This window comes from Cottoperca gobio, chromosome 24 (assembly GCF_900634415.1).
Source record: "Cottoperca gobio chromosome 24, fCotGob3.1, whole genome shotgun sequence".
Lineage (NCBI taxonomy): Eukaryota > Metazoa > Chordata > Actinopteri > Perciformes > Bovichtidae > Cottoperca > Cottoperca gobio.
This window is the reverse complement of record NC_041378.1, coordinates 792,691-811,291: the sequence shown is the minus strand read 5'-3', so window position 1 is coordinate 811,291 and position 18,601 is coordinate 792,691. Positions and strand designations below refer to the sequence as shown.

The 18,601-nt window shown below is 41.1% G+C and overlaps 1 protein-coding gene across 1 annotated transcript in view; it reads right to left on the bottom strand.

Moving 5' to 3' along the window:
* The window catches only part of col12a1b (collagen, type XII, alpha 1b), a 111,883-nt gene extending 94,586 nt beyond the window's left edge, over positions 1-17,297 (bottom strand). The window contains 12 exon segments of the mRNA XM_029425245.1: positions 971-1,246; positions 1,320-1,598; positions 3,780-4,382; positions 4,874-5,164; positions 5,329-5,502; positions 6,631-6,795; positions 7,678-7,941; positions 9,113-9,172; positions 10,637-10,780; positions 12,907-13,023; positions 16,275-16,386; positions 17,081-17,297. Of these exon segments, the coding sequence (XP_029281105.1) occupies positions 971-1,246; positions 1,320-1,598; positions 3,780-4,382; positions 4,874-5,164; positions 5,329-5,502; positions 6,631-6,795; positions 7,678-7,941; positions 9,113-9,172; positions 10,637-10,780; positions 12,907-13,023; positions 16,275-16,350 (2,449 nt within the window). The 5' untranslated portion in view covers positions 16,351-16,386; positions 17,081-17,297.
* Positions 17,298-18,601: the final 1,304 nt, after the last annotated feature.

Here is an 18,601-nt window from a genome sequence, read left to right as displayed (position 1 = left end):
TGAGGCCTTTAAATGACGCAGATAGAGAGACACACAGAATGTTTTCATCACTTTAAAGGTGCAGTTCGCTTTAAAAAATAAATAGTTTTAAGTGTCCCGTAGCACAAACAGAATGATTATAAGACATCTGCAGGCACCTGCTGTGGATCAGAACCAGTGACTCAACCATTACTTAACAGCTGCTCACATTTCAGACTTCTGGCCCGAAATCTATTATGGAACAAAGACTGGACCTATTGGAGCTTGTGTAGTCAAACCATGTAATGTAAGTTTAAGATGTGGTGGTGATGGCCTAGTGGTACGCCTTCCGAACAAAACACTAGAAGGTCGGGAGTTCAACACCAGGTTGCCACCAGTGTACCCCTGAGCAAGGTACTTAACCCTGAGTTCAATGTAAGTCGCTCTGGATAAGAGCGTCTGCTAAATGACCTGTAATGTAAAGATAAATTAGGCTATATGTTATTTAAAAAACAATTATAGACATTTTGAAAAGGTTTTTTGTAAGTTCCAGTCATACAAGAACCTTGTTGATGCCAAAAAAGTACTAAATGTTGATGGTTATATCACATATTGTTTCATTTAGCATTTATATATTTAGTGTTGGCACTGCATTTCCCATCATGCATCATGCTCTGGTTGATGCAAACAGGTGATGTAATGGTGCCAACGGTCACATTGCTGGTATTGCCCAACACTGACTCTGAGCCCTGTTTATTGTTCCTGCTGATATTGTTTATGTTTAGAATATTCTGCACCATGTGAAGCTGTTGCTGTGTGCACTGATCTAGACTTATAAGGAGCCTTTCATCCACGCTCGATGGAGAAACTTCCATCACTAGAAACAGTAACTTGCACTGACAGTAATGTTTGAATGACGTGTTGAGTTATGAAGTTAAGAAAAAGTTGTGCAATATTTTATGCATAATGAGTCAACTAGTGTCAACAATCAGCGTCTTAAAGCTGCAGTCACCTTCTTTAGTGGTGCCGTCAGTCTCCATCGGCACTCCGGAGCCCGAGGAGTAGTCCGGCGTGACGATGACGCGGTATGTGGTTTTAGGCTGAAGCTCCTGCAGCGCAATCGTCATCTCGGTGCCGACGGTGGTCGTCTCCAGCCTCGAGCTCTCGTCTCCTGCAGGTTCGTAGGTCAATTTGTAGCGAGTGACGTCTCCTGGAGCCGGCTGCCATGACACCCTGAAGCTGTCTGCGGTCTCTTCAGATACTCTGAGGTTCTGCACGGAGCCTCGTTCTGCAGAATGTGAACGAGTTAGTAAGCGGCTCCGATTCCCCAGATTCAAAGAAGATGTCTCGAGTCTACGTACCTTCTAAAGTGGTCTCATAGCCGGTCACAGGCAAGCTGTCTCCTTTGTCATACTGAGCATGAATGTTGACTTCATAGCGGGTGAGTGGGGTGAGGTGGGGGAGGATTGTGGCGAGCGTGTCCCCGGGCACAGACATGGACACATATTGCCCGTTGTCGCCATATTCTGGCTTGAACCGAACCAGGTAGGACTCCACGTTGGTGGCGTCGATCTCCCAGGCGGCCCGGAAGCTTCTGGAGCCGACCTCTGAGAAGGACAGGCCCCTCGGCTGGGTCAGTCCTGGAGACGGTGGAAGGTAACACACTTTAAAAAGGATTTTAATCAACAGAAACAGAAACACTGCCATGTGGGATCTCTGAAGGCTTGAGAGAACCATTTTGTATTTACAGAACATGACTGATACGCAGATACAGATGGAAATGTAGACTGTCATTAACTTTTGTGTATATATATATATATTTATTGTCACTCCATTAGTTGGCTCAGTAGACTTTAGAGGTTCAGCAGGAATCAACTGGACAAAACCAATCAGTAAAGGACAAATATTCAACATCTTAAATAACCAACCAACACAATCATATCTTTGAATCCATAAAGGGTATAAAGCCAGACATTACGGATACTTATATATTATCTATACATTCAACTAAATTCACAGCTACTAGAACGTTTTGCTATGTTGATTTGAACTCTTTGGGTGTCACCAGTGCTCTCTAGGGAGTCCTGTTGTTACAGATGTTATGGTCCACATCAGACCAGATCATCAATCAGCTTCACCCGCTAATGGAAAAAGTAAAGTAGTAGCTGTTCACATTTCCAAAAATGCTGTTGTCAGTGGTCCCAGGATGATATCCACAGAGCATTAAAGGTAAGTTGTGAGGGCTGACCTACATTTAATAAAGATGTACAATAATGTACAACCCATCCGACAGCTCCATCACTCAAACACCACGAGGAGGGCGTCTGCTGTGAAACTCCCACTGTGGGATGGAGGCTGTGACTGCGCTGCTCAGGCTCCTGAACACTTTGTTGACATAAAGTCATTATTATATACAAATTATATAATAGGCAATCAAATCTGGTGTGAGTCACATTCTGTGCTGGCAGACCTGGAAGCTCCTGTTGGCAAAATAAGAGTGTGATAAATATTTGTCCCATAAGTGGGTGAAACCGCATTTGCGAGTAACTCTTCTCGCTTGTCTAAACTTGACTAGCAGATGTTCGGGGGTGGGTTAATGATTTCAACGCAATGGATGCATTTCATAGTCAAGTTTTGTTTACGTGACGGACAACACACCTGACAGTCATCTAGTGCTCCAACCAGCTTTAAACTAATGCAAAGAAATCTCTGCAAACACTATTTGACCCAGTTCTGATATTTCCACATACAGGAACTCTCTCTGCCCTTGGAAGATCAAAAGGTGGACATGTGTTTAACACATTGAGGCGAAGAGGAGGGCTCGGTTGAAAAAAGACACTGTTGGAAAAGTGACTTGAAAGTAATTGTGTGCATATGGACGTATTCTGCTCCACAGAGTTGCATCTGACTGCTGCAGTAACTAATTGTTAAATGTTGGTTTGATCACTGCAAATGTTCTAAATCATAATAGCTGACTGGTAGTTCTCATTAAACATGTACTTTGTTTGGAGAGACTGATGAAAAGCATTCATCATTGAGTGTTTGATGACATTATGCTGAAGAAACTGTAGAAACATAAAGAGGATTTCAAAGAGCTACAGAAATAACTTCACATATTTCTGTTTAAGAAAAGTTCTTCCCATTGCTTTTTTAATTCTTAAGTTAGCAAACTTTTAGAAACAATCTGTAATCGCTTTAACAATAAGAGAATATAGTGACAGCTTGGTGCTCCATGGTTGAATAGACAATGCCAGCATACTAAGTATAAGCATGCAATCTTACGAAACTATCCCCACTACTGAACAATATATAAACACAGGTGAAACAACTCCCAATCTTCTTACAAACAATCGATTACACAGTCTGACTGAGTCACAACCGCCTCGCTCAGTGTGACAAAAGACAGACAAAGAACCTTTGTACAAAACTGAACAAGTTATTATTATACTGATATAAATCATTCATATGTTCCACCTCTACAGCTAAAGATAGGATCCAACCTGAGTTAAAATCAGTAGAAAAGAGTCAACACTCCATTTGTGCCAACAAAATACCCTTTTTGAACCTATTTCAGCCTAATTCTGCTGAAAATAAAGGCCGTTTTTTTCGCTTTTAACATGATTTGGTTTCTTCTCTGACTCAAACAATATGACAAGAATCAAACCAAAACATGATGCAACACATAAGGAATCAGTAAGAAGAAAAATATTTGAAAAAAATAAAACAGATTCCCTAAAAGAAGACCAGATTGCCCAAAAGAAGTTGAGTAAAGTGCGCTATCGTCAGCATAGAGGATGAAAACAAACAGGAAACAAACTTACGTCTTTGGTGGATTTTGCGAAGCTCTTGCTCGATCCTCAGGCAGATGGACTGTGTGAGTTCTTTGGAAATTCTCTGGAAGGCATCAAAGTCCTCTACGGTGTACACATGGGTGTCTGCAGGGTCATTGGCGATGGCCTCCAGCTCAGATCGTACAGCGTCCTTAACGCCCACCGCAAAGATCTCCACATCGGCATTCCTCAGCTTGGTGGCCGGCTCCTGGAAGGCGTCGGATGACTTCCCGTCAGTGATGAGGATGTTGACACGAGGAACGTTGGGGCGCGCCCCTTTGTTGACCTGGAAGATCTTCTCTCTCACGTAGGTCATGGCCCTGCCGGTGTTAGTGGAGCCGCCGCGGTACGGGAAAGTCCTCACAGCCTTGACCACGGCGCTCTGGTCATGGTGAGTGTTCAGGTGGAACTCAGTGTGGGGGTCCCTGCTGTACTGGACCAAGCTGATCTGGACTTTATCTCGCCCGATGTCAAAGCTGGTCACCAGCACTTCCAGGAAAGCTCTTACTTTAGCAAAGTTAGCCAGACCGATGCTGTAGGAACCGTCAACCAGGAGGACGACATCGGCTTGAACATCCACGCCAAGAGAACACTCTAGATCGGAAAAACAAAAACCACAATACAAAGTTGTAATTGACCAGCTTCATTTAGAGCACATTAAAATATATCTAAGGCTGTTCACTTATATTGTATTCTTTACTTTTCATCGTCTTGTTTCTTGGAAAACCAAAAGCTGAAGTCAATAAGACGTCCTCTGATTCCTGGGAATATTGTTATTTGCCAATTCAGCACTGCATCCATTAAAATTGCTTTAAGTTCCTTGAACGACCGACTTTGGCTTATATATGGCAGGCGTCCATGTTTGTTTGCTTAGTAACTATCTAACTAACAAACTGCCTTGCAAGTTAGAGGAGCTTTTGAAAATAACTTTGCCTTTTAAGACTTGGTGTGAATGGTATTTACAAGTTGAAGCTGTGAAACTCTTCATGTCCGTAGTAAGGGAGGAACCTCAATTGTGTAAGACAGGTACTAAAAAGCCCAAATCGACTAGATGGGAAATTGCACCATCTCTATTTTGAACTCACCCAGTGATACTTTAATTGGCTGCGTCTTCTGCATGAGCGTGATGGGCTCGCTGGGCATCAGGCCGTTCATGGCGAACAGATGGATCTGGTACTCTGTCTCCGGAGAAATGTCTCTGACCACCACCGAGGTCTGGGTCGGGCCCACCAACAACTCCTGCCGCTTGCTGCCGGTCATCATAGGGATCATCTGCACCTTGTATCCGGAAATCTCTCCAATAGAGGCATCCCAGGTCAACCGCACGGACTTTGAGGCCACCTCCAGGACTTGGAGGTTGGACGCCGGCTCAACGGCTGCAAAAATCAGAGAATCTGAATTATCTGAATGTCATTGTGAAATAAATTTACACAAATTTGTCTCGATGGTGATGGTGCACAGCAGGAGTATATTTAGGGCTTCGTACTTTGGGCCCTAATTGAGTTTGCTTTAAAAAGAAAAGAAAAAAGAAATATCTCACCTTCTTCTCCACTGATGATTGAGTTGAGTTGATCGTCAACACCAGCGCACACCTGAGTGATGAGCTCCTTCTGCACATTCTTGATCAAGTTAAAGTTGGCGACATTATAGATGTGACTTCTGTGAGGAGTGGAGGCCATTAGCTTCATCTCCTCTTCATCTGCCTGTTCGATGCCTGAAAGGGACAAAGAAAATGATGATGATTTATTAAATTGTTCCGTTGTGATTGTCACTTCCTGCTGGATTTAGGGACATTCAGTCATTTCCAAACTAGTGGTTGTGAAGTCACTGTGTCGGAGGGTGAACAGGTCTGTTCATACTGTATGAAACGATCTATAAAGACGAGAAGTGAAACATATTAAAAGTTCTCCAGCTGGATTCACAACCAATCGAAAGCCTCTGCTGGAAAGTCTGACAGCATGGGCAGTAAATATGAAACTGGTAGGGTTTTTACAATACTATATTCTCACACACTTCTCATATAGTTTGTTCAAAGTTCGACTCACTGAAATATCAAAGTGAACTTTGTGATGGACACAAGGGGAAATCACACGGTACTTTTACTCAAATACTGAACTTCAGTTCTTTACTTGATTATTGGCATTGTTGGACAGTTTGTAACATTGCAGACGGAAATATTCTTCATTTTCTATATTTTTCTACTGGTTACTTTGAAGATGCAGATGTAAACGTAAAATATGGCTGATATTGTCCTTTCTTTCTTTCTTTCGTTTCCTTCTGTCCTGTTTCCCCTCTTTCCTTCCTCATATATCTGACAGTATGAAAGAAGCGATGTTATTTGAGAAAGCACCACTACCTTCAACCTTTTAAAATAAAGAACCTCCAGATACATGGTGAACAAGCTGTACAAGTGTATTTATTTATTATATATATTTAGGAGAAGTGAAGATTTACACTGTTGCTCCTGCATGTTACCAGCTTCTCCTGCAAACACTGAGAGTATATTTGATGTCTCACTCACTAATGAATGAATTATCAGTGGCCTGCTGTCAGAGAGCGTAGAAGATCTGTTTTTATTAGTTAACCAGCAGCCCTCTTTAACACCATGGCGACAGCACACTTCTGTTCCTCCATCCCAAGTTTGTGGAAAGTCTGAGAGTGAAGCTCCAGAGTAAACATACATAAAACTTGCTATCACTCGCTTGTAATGTTAATGATGTAGGAATTTCTTCTGTTATTACGTCATCGAAAGCTGCCTTTGTTACGAACGACGGTTAAAAGCATTAAAAGCGAGTGGAAAATGTAAGATGTGGAATGTAATAAACTTGTTCTGGCTACGTACCGAGGACAAAGATCTCCACCCCCCTGCTCTTCAGCTGCCTGGCATAGCTCTCCACTGGATCCTCAGATTTGCCGTCTGTGATGATCACCAGGACTTTGGGAAAACCCTTCCTGGCACCGGCCTCCTCGGTGAAAGAGTTTTTCAGGAGGTATTCGAGGGCATCGCCTGGAGCAACGAGACAGACAGGAATTAGGTTTTAAATGATGCTCTAACAGAAAGTGTCTGCTGACATAATGCAAATGTAACACTTCTTTATTTTAAGAGAAGATTCTCACAACTCGACCCAACTTCTTCATTTTTTAAGATTTAGAAACTTCCACAGATCTTCATTTGATGCAAACGCTGAATAATGAAAGATATCAACTCTTTAATTCAGAAAAACGTGTGTGTAGCCTGAAACCATCACTTTGTCTTTATCTAACATGCAAAACAACTTGCATGTAAAAATATGTAAATCAGGAGAACATTTTAAATTAAGAAGGGGAACTAAGATACTCGGGACCAACTTTAAACTTCTTGGTATTTTTTTACAGTACTTTTATAATCAACAAACCTCCTTACAGAGTTTGATTCCTTTTAAGGGCCAACGTCAGATTTTTGGAATGTGTTTTACATGTAAATGTTTATTTCTGTGTTGATTTAAATGCTAATAAAGTGAAAGGTTTAATAGATACAGAGATGCTTTAAGTTCTTTTGGTGTGGGACAAGCCCCCTTCTTACCTGAGTAATAAGTACAAATAAATAAACACTTTGGAATTATTATATCAGATCATTTCATTTCATTTTTCATTATGAGACCAGCACACATCTAATAAAAATTAAATCAAATAAAATATGTTTGTTGTACACACAAGAATAAAAAGTACTGAATCTTGAATATAAAGAATATTTTTCTTAAACTGAATAAAATGTAAAATAGAAGTGTAAAAAAAAAAAAAGTATTCATAATAAAAGTAATAGTAATTCAAAACCACAGACAAATAGCTAAAACTAAATTGAGGTGAAAATAGAAAATAGTGTAAAAATCTAACATTAAAGGACATTTACCTGTCATGGTGTCTCCTCCTTTGTATGGCAGCGAGCCGATGGCCCGGAGCAGCGCCGGTCGGGTCAAGTGTTGTTTGAGGTTGAACTCTGTTCGGGGGTCGCTGCTGTACTGGATCACGCCCACCCGGGTTTTGTCCTCGGCGATCTGGAAGGCGCCAGCCGCCGCTGAGATAAAGTTGCGGATGTATTTAAAGTTCGGCCTGCCCACGCTCCAGGAGCCGTCCACCAAGAACACCACGTCAGCGATGGCACTTAAAGAGCATTCTGGGGGAAGGAGAAGGAGCGGAGAAGAGGGCAATAAATAGCGAGAGAAGAAGAAGAAAATGTAAAAATTAAGCAATGCAGAACTAACTTTAAGTCACATAAAAACATTTAGCGATGTCCCAGAAAAGAAATTGGGTTTTGGAAAAATTGAGCCAACGTCCAGTGGCAAGAGCTGCAGTTCCTGGGATGACCACTTGAGGCTCCAAAAGCGAGTCGATCACCATAGACCCCCATGTTAAAGCTATGCAGCCGAATAGACACGTTTGCAGTGTGGTACAAAAAACGCTTTTGGTCACTATAGCTAATTCCTCTATTCATGACGACTGCACGTGGGCCGGAAATGTAAATTAGTCACCTATTTAAATTAAGTTAAGGCTTAAAGTTATGCATATTTCAAGGCGTGGCCCTTTTGAGTGACAGGTGCGTGCCGTCACTAGCTGCGACTGTAGCTGTCTGCTCTGCTGCATGTTTTATACAGTCTACTGTACCAGTTCAGTATTGATATAACTTTGATCCCATTTAATGGGGATTTCTATTCATAAAAGCTCGGTATGGCTCAAGATGACTGTTTGACTGTTTTTCTCATTATTCATTATTTTCTGGTTGTTGGCTCAAATTGTACTGTTGTATGTAGAACTACAGGACTCTCTGCTTCACTTTACTTTCTGGGAGTTTCCTTGTGACTTTCCTCTCATGAAAAGAAGGAAAAATCAGCAAAAGCTCGTCATCTTGTGCAGCAGCAGCAGCAGCAGCAGCAGCAGCACTCTTGTAAATCAGCATCTGTAATGGTTTCCACTTCTCTCAGCACTTCAGGGCTGGGCTCCTCTCAGCTCGCTCCCCCAGCTCCCTACAGCAGCTCCCGCCCCACCTACGACCCCCGCACTGAGCATGTGCAGCTTCCTTCACATTGGCATAATTGGCCGGCAGGGGACCAAACCGATGACCGAATACTTCAGAGATTTATGGGGGCCTAATTTTGATTCTTGCTATACAATGGGGTGTTGTGTGGAAGGAGCCACCCATCGCTGCTGAGCTCACGCTGATGGACGCCGACCAGCAGTGAGGAAGAAAGTTTGAGAACCAAAAGTGGAAAAGTTGGGCGGTGAGTTGAACGTTTGTGACTCATTATCTTAGCAGTGAGTGTAAAGTGTAAAAGAACAAAAGGACTTACTGACTGAATCTGAAGGGTCTGGTTTCCTGGAAGTTCCTCTTGTGCCGCCACTTGATTCAACTGAAAATAAAACCAAAATCTTCCTTTTAATGTCATGTTGTGAACTGTTTTCTGTCATTAACTGTCACTGTTTTCTTCAACAAATGGCAGACCACTCAAACTGGACCAAAACTCGTCTTTTCTTTCCGCACATGAGATTTCTTTCTCTCATCTGAGGGTTTCTTGTGCAACATTTCCTCCTCCGAGATACAACGAACGTGCATGAAGAGCTCACAAACGGCGAAACTAACAAGTTGACGTCATCGTTTCTGACAGATTTCCAGGGAATCTCCCGAGCTCGGAAGGTTTCTCAGTTTGCCAAAACAGGCGTCCCCACCAAACTGCTGCCATGACATGAGTGAATATCTCACTCACCACTGGAGATCTGATTCACTGATCAATATGTCAAGCCAGACTTTTATTGGACTATTAGGTCTTTTAACTGGCTTATTTTATTTGAACAGTTAAATCAGTGTGATCCTTTCATATGAAGCTATATCTACTTATGACCCTTCATCATAGACCTTGATGTCGACATGAATTGTAAATAGATCAATCAAAGAAAGGATTTATAGAAGATTAAAGCAAAAAAGTGAAACAAACATTAGTATTTATCTTGAGACTCCTTGGGGGCTCCTAGCCTACAGGTTGGGAATCATGGAACTAAATGGTGCTCTCAATCCCTTCTGTATTTCATTAATCTTTTTATATGAAGACACCCTATGAATGTCTTCTTCCTCATGTCTGTTTCCAATTGTCTTATTGTCTTTCTAATTTATGATGAAAGTCATTAATGCAAAGACTTATCCCACAACAAAGCTCTGAACTTATTATCTAACTATCAACTAATCTTATGTTGTCTTTAAAATGTCATCTTAAAGTTATCCAGCTGTTGTGAGAACTATCTCACCACACAGTCCACTTGGTAGCTATTCTGAAGCTTTACATGCCATACTTTTTGGTAAAAGAAGTTTGATGACAATTTCTTTTATTTGACTGAATTCGATTGGCTATATTTAACTTCTTTGGCTTTTTAGGTGTCTCCATCATTCTTCTCCAGAGCTGTACTATACTGTAAAAGTGAAATAATGCTAAACTAATTATGCAGAATAATAGATGCATATGGAAACCCATTTTTCATATCTCCTGACCCTTGGGGGAATGAACATTACAGAAACATATTTTCAGTGGAAAGGATCTTTAAGGAACTTAGGAAGGCTTTCCTTTTTCATCTGTTCTTAAGTCAGAAACACACATCTAAAAACAAGATGAGAGGCTTCTGTAGAGCACACTCTGGTTTATAATACACCGTCAGTGGTTCCTGTTCATTTGTCCACTCAGTATATGGGGTGTCTAGGTGTTTTACTAGCCAGTTGGGTGACTTGCCAAAACTGGCCAGCTGCAGACAAACTTCTCAAGCATTTGGTTGGAAGTCTGGTGCTACTTTACAGACACAAACACACACTCAGGGACACGGTGACTCACGTGTAATCTGTCCGGAGATGGGCAGGCTCTCCACTGATCCAGCGTACGTTGATATCGTTACGACATAATCCACATCTGGACTCAGGTCTGAGATGGAGGTCTTGGTCACAGATGCAGGCAGAGTAAATTCTTTTGTTGGTTCTCCTACAAGAATGCACAAAGTCAGAGGGAAGCCATTAGGAAACTATTGCATTACTTCATTTCTCCAAGAGTCAAAACAGGGCTTCATAAAAACCTGATTCCGACTATTAAACTCAGGACTGGAAGAGCCGTGTAAACACACAACAACAGTAAGATTCAATTTAATGAAAACTTTCCGCATTACTATGAATCAAAACACATACTTTTAACCTTTAAATACCCAATTCCTTATCTTAAAATATGAGTTACATTAAATAACACCCTAAGCCTTCACTTGTATGACAATTCGAAAATACTTCTTGTTTAACAGTAACTTAAACTATTTTAAATACAATTTTGATCAAGTGTCATGTTTTTTTTTACTCTCTAATTTCTAAATGGGTCCTACATTAGCCTACTAATGCTAGTTGTGTCAGTTAGCTAACAGTACATAGGGCCTACACATTATAGGCTACCTGGCAGTTATTGAATGTAAGCTAACATTAGTTTTGTCAGTTAGCTAGTTAAGTTAGCTAACAATACGTAACAGTTACATCTGAACTGTATTGAACGTGTAAGCTAACATTAGTTTTGTCAGTTAGCTAGTTAAGTTAGCTAACAATACGTAACAGTTACATCTGAACTTTATTGAACATGTAAGCTAACATTAGTTTAGTCAGTTAGCTAGTTAAGTTAGCTAACAATACGTAACAGTTACATCTGAACTGTATTGAATGTGTAAGCTAACATTAGTTTAGTCAGTTAGCTAGTTAAGTTAGCTAACAATACGTAACAGTTACATCTGAACTGTATTGAACGTGTAAGCTAACATTAGTTTTGTCAGTTAGCTAGTTTAGTTAGCTAACAATACGTAACAGTTACATCTGAACTGTATTGAATGTGTAAGCTAACATTAGTTTTGTCAGTTAGCTAGTTAAGTTAGCTAACAATACGTAACAGTTACATCTGAACTGTATTGAATGTGTAAGCTAACATTAGTTTAGTCAGTTAGCTAGTTAAGTTAGCTAACAATACGTAACAGTTACATCTGAACTGTATTGAACGTGTAAGCTAACATTAGTTTTGTCAGTTAGCTAGTTTAGTTAGCTAACAATACGTAACAGTTACATCTGAACTGTATTGAATGTGTAAGCTAACATTAGTTTAGTCAGTTAGCTAGTTAAGTTAGCTAACAATACGTAACAGTTACATCTGAACTGTATTGAATGTGTAAGCTAACATTAGTTTAGTCAGTTAGCTAGTTCAGTTAGCTAACAATACGTAACAGTTACATCTGAAATGTATTGAAAGTAAATGTGTAAGCTAACATTAGTTTTATAAGTTAGCTAGTTAAGTTAGCAAACCATGCATAGGCCTAAGAGATACATTATTGAATGTAAATATACAAGCTAACGTTAGTTCTGTCAATTAGCTAGTTTAGTTGGCTAACAGCACATAACAGTTACACCTAGTAGTTACTGGATGTAGGCTATATATTCAATAGCAAATAATTTCTATATAAGAACTATTCTGGGTGGTAGGCCTACTAGTGATGTAAATCTCCATTTAATAAACACTTATACCTAGTGACAACTAGCCTGCGTTTGAACTAATAAAAAGCTTGTGCAGCCACCTACTGTGTTTGTGCAAGTTAGCATTGTCATGTTAACAGAGAAGGCCTTTCCCAAACTGGTGCAACAAAGTTGGAAGTACACTAATTGTCTTAAGTATTATTGTATAGCCTACTGCAGAATTTAGATTTTTCTTTATTTGAACCAGAGGAAAACCCTGAAGAGTCCCTCATACGCATGCTGAGTTAAGTGTAGAGCTAGCTGATATGGAATGCTGTTTCTTGTTATTTTTCCAAAAACCATCTCAGTTGTTTAATGAACTCTGACTGACGTGACATCTTCACTCCTGAGCTAAACTAAAACTGACAATTTTCCATGGCAGTGATAATGTTTTTCTTTTTCCAACTTTGTTTTTTAATCATTAGAATTCCTGGAGCCAAACATGTGTGTGCAGAAATCTTCAGATAATTGCAGGGAGTGTCGAGTCTTGCCGGGCAGACTGATGTCTAAGAAGGTTTATGACACTTGTAATGTTATGGGCTCGGCAGGACATAACTCGCAGGTTTAATGAGCACCCACCTGTGTCTGAAGTCACTTGTATTCTGTAGCCCTCTATCCTCGATTGTGTTTTGCTCCAGATCATTTGAACAGTGTTCTCATTTAAAATCTTAAACCTCAAATCTGACGGAGGGTAGACTGTGAAGAGAAAAAGTAAATACAGTTAATCCTGCAGCTTTAGGAGGTGGCTGTATAATAATGTGAAGTATAAAAAGGCTTTTCCCAACAGTCAACACTTCCAGGGTGAAGTTTGACAAGTTCACTGTTGGAGCAAACAACACAAGACAAACTAAACTACAGATGTGAGAGGAAGCCATTTTGGAGAGTAAAATGACCTCCGTTTGAGCTCGTGTGGCCAGCAGCCACAGTCAACAACTCAAGCACACTGAGACAACAAACACAACAACACAACATTACCTTCCTACAGTTTAGAACATTAAAGAAGGAAACACAAACAGGACGGGAAGATTCAAACTTTGGTGATTTATGGCTGTGACCGGGTCTACGGAAGCAAATAACTTTTTTAGGCATCACAAAGAAAACGGAACAGTCCAATCTCAAAACATTGGATGGTTTCAAGATGCTCAGATTGAACTGGTCATTTTCATATAAAAAAGAATAATAAGAAGTTGCTCATATTGGATTTTTGTCAGAAAATTAATGGAAAAATCCAACTTCATCCAGGCTACGAAGAAGAAGCAATCAAGCCTTAATGGCATCAATTAGACCTTTGGCCAATCAGGTTACAATCTGTCAGTCACATCTAAATAACAACTTGATTTTTTTACTTACATTTTTAAGATCCAAGAGTGACTAGTTCACTCTGTGTAACTTAATAATGTTTTTAAAAATACTGGAGGATTTAATTTTCTGTTTACATTTTGATCGGGAAAAGAAATAAAGGTTTTTGAATTGATTAAAATCTAAAAATCATCTTGGCCTTTCTTTGCTTCCATACACCAACACGTTTCTGGTGGTTTGTATCCAAAAGAAAATTATTTTTTAATTCCGATCACCAGCCACTTAGTGAAAAGTAAAGTACAAACTACAACATGGACCGGCTGACAGCAGACTGTCCATGACCTCAATCCAACTCAAGATGTTGAATTGACAACAAAAACACACAGATGTGACGAAACGCTCCAGTATTGATTGTACAATGGGTAAAGATCTGATTGAATACTTATTGTCTCCATTGCAAACCTCATAAAAGAATACACGATGTCAGTGAAGACATGTGTACGTCTTTTTCTGTTTCCCAAAACAATCTGCACCAGAGGTTCTTAAACTACTTCAGACCTTTTAAAAGGATTTAATAACTGAATATACTTTGTTTTTGTTTATACAGTTAAGAATCCTTTGAGGATCTGGACTATGATGATTTAAGAACCGCTGGTGTTTGTGACGTTAACCAACAAACAAGTGACACAGATTAAAGTTGGACTTGTGATCAGGGACATGGAGACATCATGCATCACGTGTACATGAAAAGTTGTTTACAACAACTTAAGGGTAACGGACAAAAGGTTTCCATGTACACGAGCGACCACAGGTTATTATTTTAAATATTTTAAAATGATTTTCTTCAGGTTGGGGTTGAGAACGAGGTCACGAAACTGAAAATCTATCTCGCTATAATCGATGTTATTCTTCGACCTTCACTTGAATTTTAATCTTGATAAGCGCTTAAAATTAATAGAATTAATAATAATGCATCAATAATACACGATTTAAACATCGGAAAAATAACAGTTCTATTTATTTTCATAATAAAATATCTACAACGTGACCCCGACTGATGTCAATACTCAGAACAAGGTTTAGTATTTAGAAGTATTGATACTCACTTATTAAACACTTAGTTCCCAAACGCTCACTTCATGTAACAAACACTGAGTGGAATTCTTAATCTTTCTGCAGGAGGAACGTTAATCTAACGAGTAAACAATATATAATCTAGCTAAAGTTCAAGATTCACAGTAAATAAGCTTTTTTTCTAGACCGCCAACCAGTTAGTGTGAGAGTGAAGAATATCATTATAAAATATTGTCGTAAAGCCAAGACTCAGGGTCAGCTGACCCGGTCGAGGCTTGACCGGGGTGGGGGGGGGGGGGGGGGGGGGTGCAGGACATTAACAAATGGAGGAACCACCAACCTGGTGAGTCTCAATTCAAGGCCCGCGGCTGCTGCTTCTGCTTCCAAATGGACAAAAACTACCCACAACCCTCCAGCTCTTACGCCACACGGACACACACGCTTCTCTTTGCGGCTCTGCTCGAGACTGCTTTTATTTTGAAATGTTTCACCTGAAATGTGACAGTTCTTAGAGCAGAGGACTTCCTGTGGGGAGACTTTTTTCTCTTCGAGGTGTTTGAGCTTTAACTCCGGCCCCAACACGTCAAAGTGTTCCATGCGTACAAGATATATGACCCCCATTACGATGCTATGACTTCTAGAGGGGCAGCAGGGTCACGGGAGGTCACAAAGGAAAGAAATATTCTTCTGGTGATTTGAGGAGTCTTTACTGCAGAAGCGTAGAGGAGCAGAGCTTCTCGTCTCCTAACCTCTAAAACCTCTGGAAAATAATGTGAAACTCATATTTCGTCCTTCGGTTCCATCCGGACGCAGGGAGGAAACTTGGCCTCGTGCCGTCTGGGTTTTTCCTCCACTTTTTATTTTTTTGAAACTGGAGAAATGGAGACTTCTGTTATAGATAGTAGGTTTTAAGCAACGGCGCCTCCTGGTGTAAAACAGATCGAACTACATCTGTGTGAGGATGGAAAGAAGCCCCATCTAACCCACAGGTCCAGCTCTGGAGCCGCACAGGAGCCGGGGCGGCACACACAGTGTTCTGCTGTTTCTCTCTTGAGTAAGATACTTTACTGTCTTTCTATTACATGTCATATGATGGCATTACAGAAGCATCAGGCTGCTTTAACGTAGAAAATAATAATATTTAAGCTTTTCTAACAACATATAGTTATATTCTATTAGCCTTAGATACATCGCTGCTCTAAGCAAGTTACACTCGTGGCTGAACACCACTTCCAAACTGCTACTGGTTTTGACAAATAAAAAGCTCCGCTCCATAAATTCAAACCAGATATTTGAAGCTGAGACTGTTTTTTTCTCTTCAAGAGGAAATCTTGCAAATTCCTGATGGAAATTATTGGAGTCGGGGGGGAAAAAACATCAATCAAAGGTTAAACTGAGGCTGAAAAGGCAAATCAGTTCAAACAAATCAATCCACAAACACACACATTTACTTTCTCTGTGTGATTTCTTTAATTCAGACTAAATATGCAGCTGCAGAGAAAAGGCAGAAGTGAGAAGAGTTGGATCACATAGAGGAGGAGGAGGAGGAGGAGGACGAGGACGAGCGGCTTTACCTTGATCCTGGGCGTGAGAGGAGGAGAGCAGCAGTGCCAGGAGGGCAGCCGCCACCACAAACAGCCTGCTCTTCATCTTCAGCTCCTTTGGCTCAGCAACACATGAATGAAGCTGCGAGAGGAAGAAGAGCTTTTAACATCGGCCCCACGTAGCCTCAGGAGTTCACAAAACCTTTAAACAACCTGAATGTGAAGGTTAGACCTCCATCGCCCGCCTCATGTTAATCTATTAGCATTTAATATTCATCAGTTGCCTAAAATCCACTAGAAAATGCAGCGTTCAGGGCAGGAAGTGATCAAACTCGTATTTCCATGATCCTTGGGCTCCTAAAAACTGCCGCCAGACAACCAAGATATATAACATGACAGACTTTATATGTATGAATGAATAAAGTCCAAACATCCAGAATTTAACAGCTTTAAACAACCAATAAAGCCGATTTAATGTCATGGAAACCCCGTTAGAATAAAGGCGTGAGTTTCCTAAAAGCATCTTATAGTGCAAAGCATCCAATTTGGGATCTAACATCTCTGCTGATGAGATATTCACACTTTAACAGAGAGTCTTTCCACAGTTCAGAATAATTGAGCATCAAATCCTAGCGCCGTGCGCAATTACGCAGCGCGCTGCCAAGAAACAGTCCACGCGCTCCTCGAAATATTCCCACTGAAATTGGAATATTAGAGATAGTAAAGTCTGGACATAACACATTAAAATTGCAGGAAATAATTAAATCTACGCGTCAATAAAATCACCTAGAATTATAATTGACCTGAAAAAGAGTAAGAAGTCGTGCAGGACTGACCTATAGAGAAGACTGTCGAATCTTTGGTGTCAAGAAAGGAAAAATGTAAAAGCTGTAAGTCTCTGTTGTAGACCCTCAACCTGAGAGACGGGAGAGAGAAGTGATCCGTTGTTGAAGTCAGAGAGCTCAGCGGGTTTTGGTTCCCAGACGCGTCGGCGAGGCTCTTTCCAAATGGGAAGACTCTCCACACAATCTGGTACTTAACAGGGGGGCTGCTCCCAGCTCTGCCTGCCCCGCCGCGAGCTCTTACGACATCCAGCCGGGCCAAAAAAAATGATGTGTAACCTCTAAAAGTGCTTGGAGACACACACGCAGGGACGAACACACACACACACACACTCGGAAACTTTTACATAGTTCTCTGCATTCCTTTCCGCTGATGGAGGGCTTCTGTGCGTCTTGGCCACAAGGAGACAGCACCGCAGATCCCACTTTCTGGGAAGAGGGGGAACTGACTGACTGAGGCTTTTACCCCCTTTTTCATTTGGTGAATCAAAGGAAAACATTACAGTCAACTAAACCCCCAAGTCAGTCTTTCCCCATGAATCATCTGGGTTTACAGGGACGGAACAGAAGCTTCTGGGGTCTTCAGTGGGATCACATGAGGAACACAAACTTCTCATTCATGACGATTAAAATTCCTACAAGAAAATCCATCAAATGTATTTATACAGCCCAACATCACAAATTATTCATTTGTCTCAGTGTTTACAGAATGTACAGGTTACAACACCCTCTGTCCTTAGACCCTCTGTCCTCAGACCCTCTGTCCTTAGACCCTCTGTCCTTAGACCCTCTGTCCTTACACCCTCTGTCCTTAGACCCTCTGTCCTTAGACCCTCTGTCCTTAGACTCTGTCCTTACACCCTCTGTCCTTAGACCCTCTGTCCTTACACCCTCTGTCCTTAGACCCTCTGTCCTTAGACTCTGTCCTTAGACCCTCTGTCCTTAGACTCTGTCCTTAGACTCTGTCCTTACACCCTCTGTCCTTAGACCCTCTGTCCTTAGACCCTCTGTCCTTAGACCCTCTGTCCTTACACCCTCTGTCCTTAGACCCTCTGTCCTTAGACCCTCTGTCCTTAGACCCTCTGTCCTTACACCCTCTGTCCTTAGACCCTCTGTCCTTAGACCCTCTGTCCTTAGACTCTGTCCTTACACCCTCTGTCCTTAGACCCTCTGTCCTTACACCCTCTGTCCTTAGACCCTCTGTCCTTAGACTCTGTCCTTAGACCCTCTGTCCTTAGACTCTGTCCTTAGACTCTGTCCTTACACCCTCTGTCCTTAGACTCTGTCCTTACACCCTCTGTCCTTAGACCCTCTGTCCTTAGACTCTGTCCTTAGACCCTCTGTCCTTAGACTCTGTCCTTACACCCTCTGTCCTTAGACTCTGTCCTTAGACTCTGTCCTTACACCCTCTGTCCTTAGACTCTGTCCTTACACCCTCTGTCCTTAGACCCTCTGTCCTTAGACTCTGTCCTTAGACCCTCTGTCCTTAGACTCTGTCCTTACACCCTCTGTCCT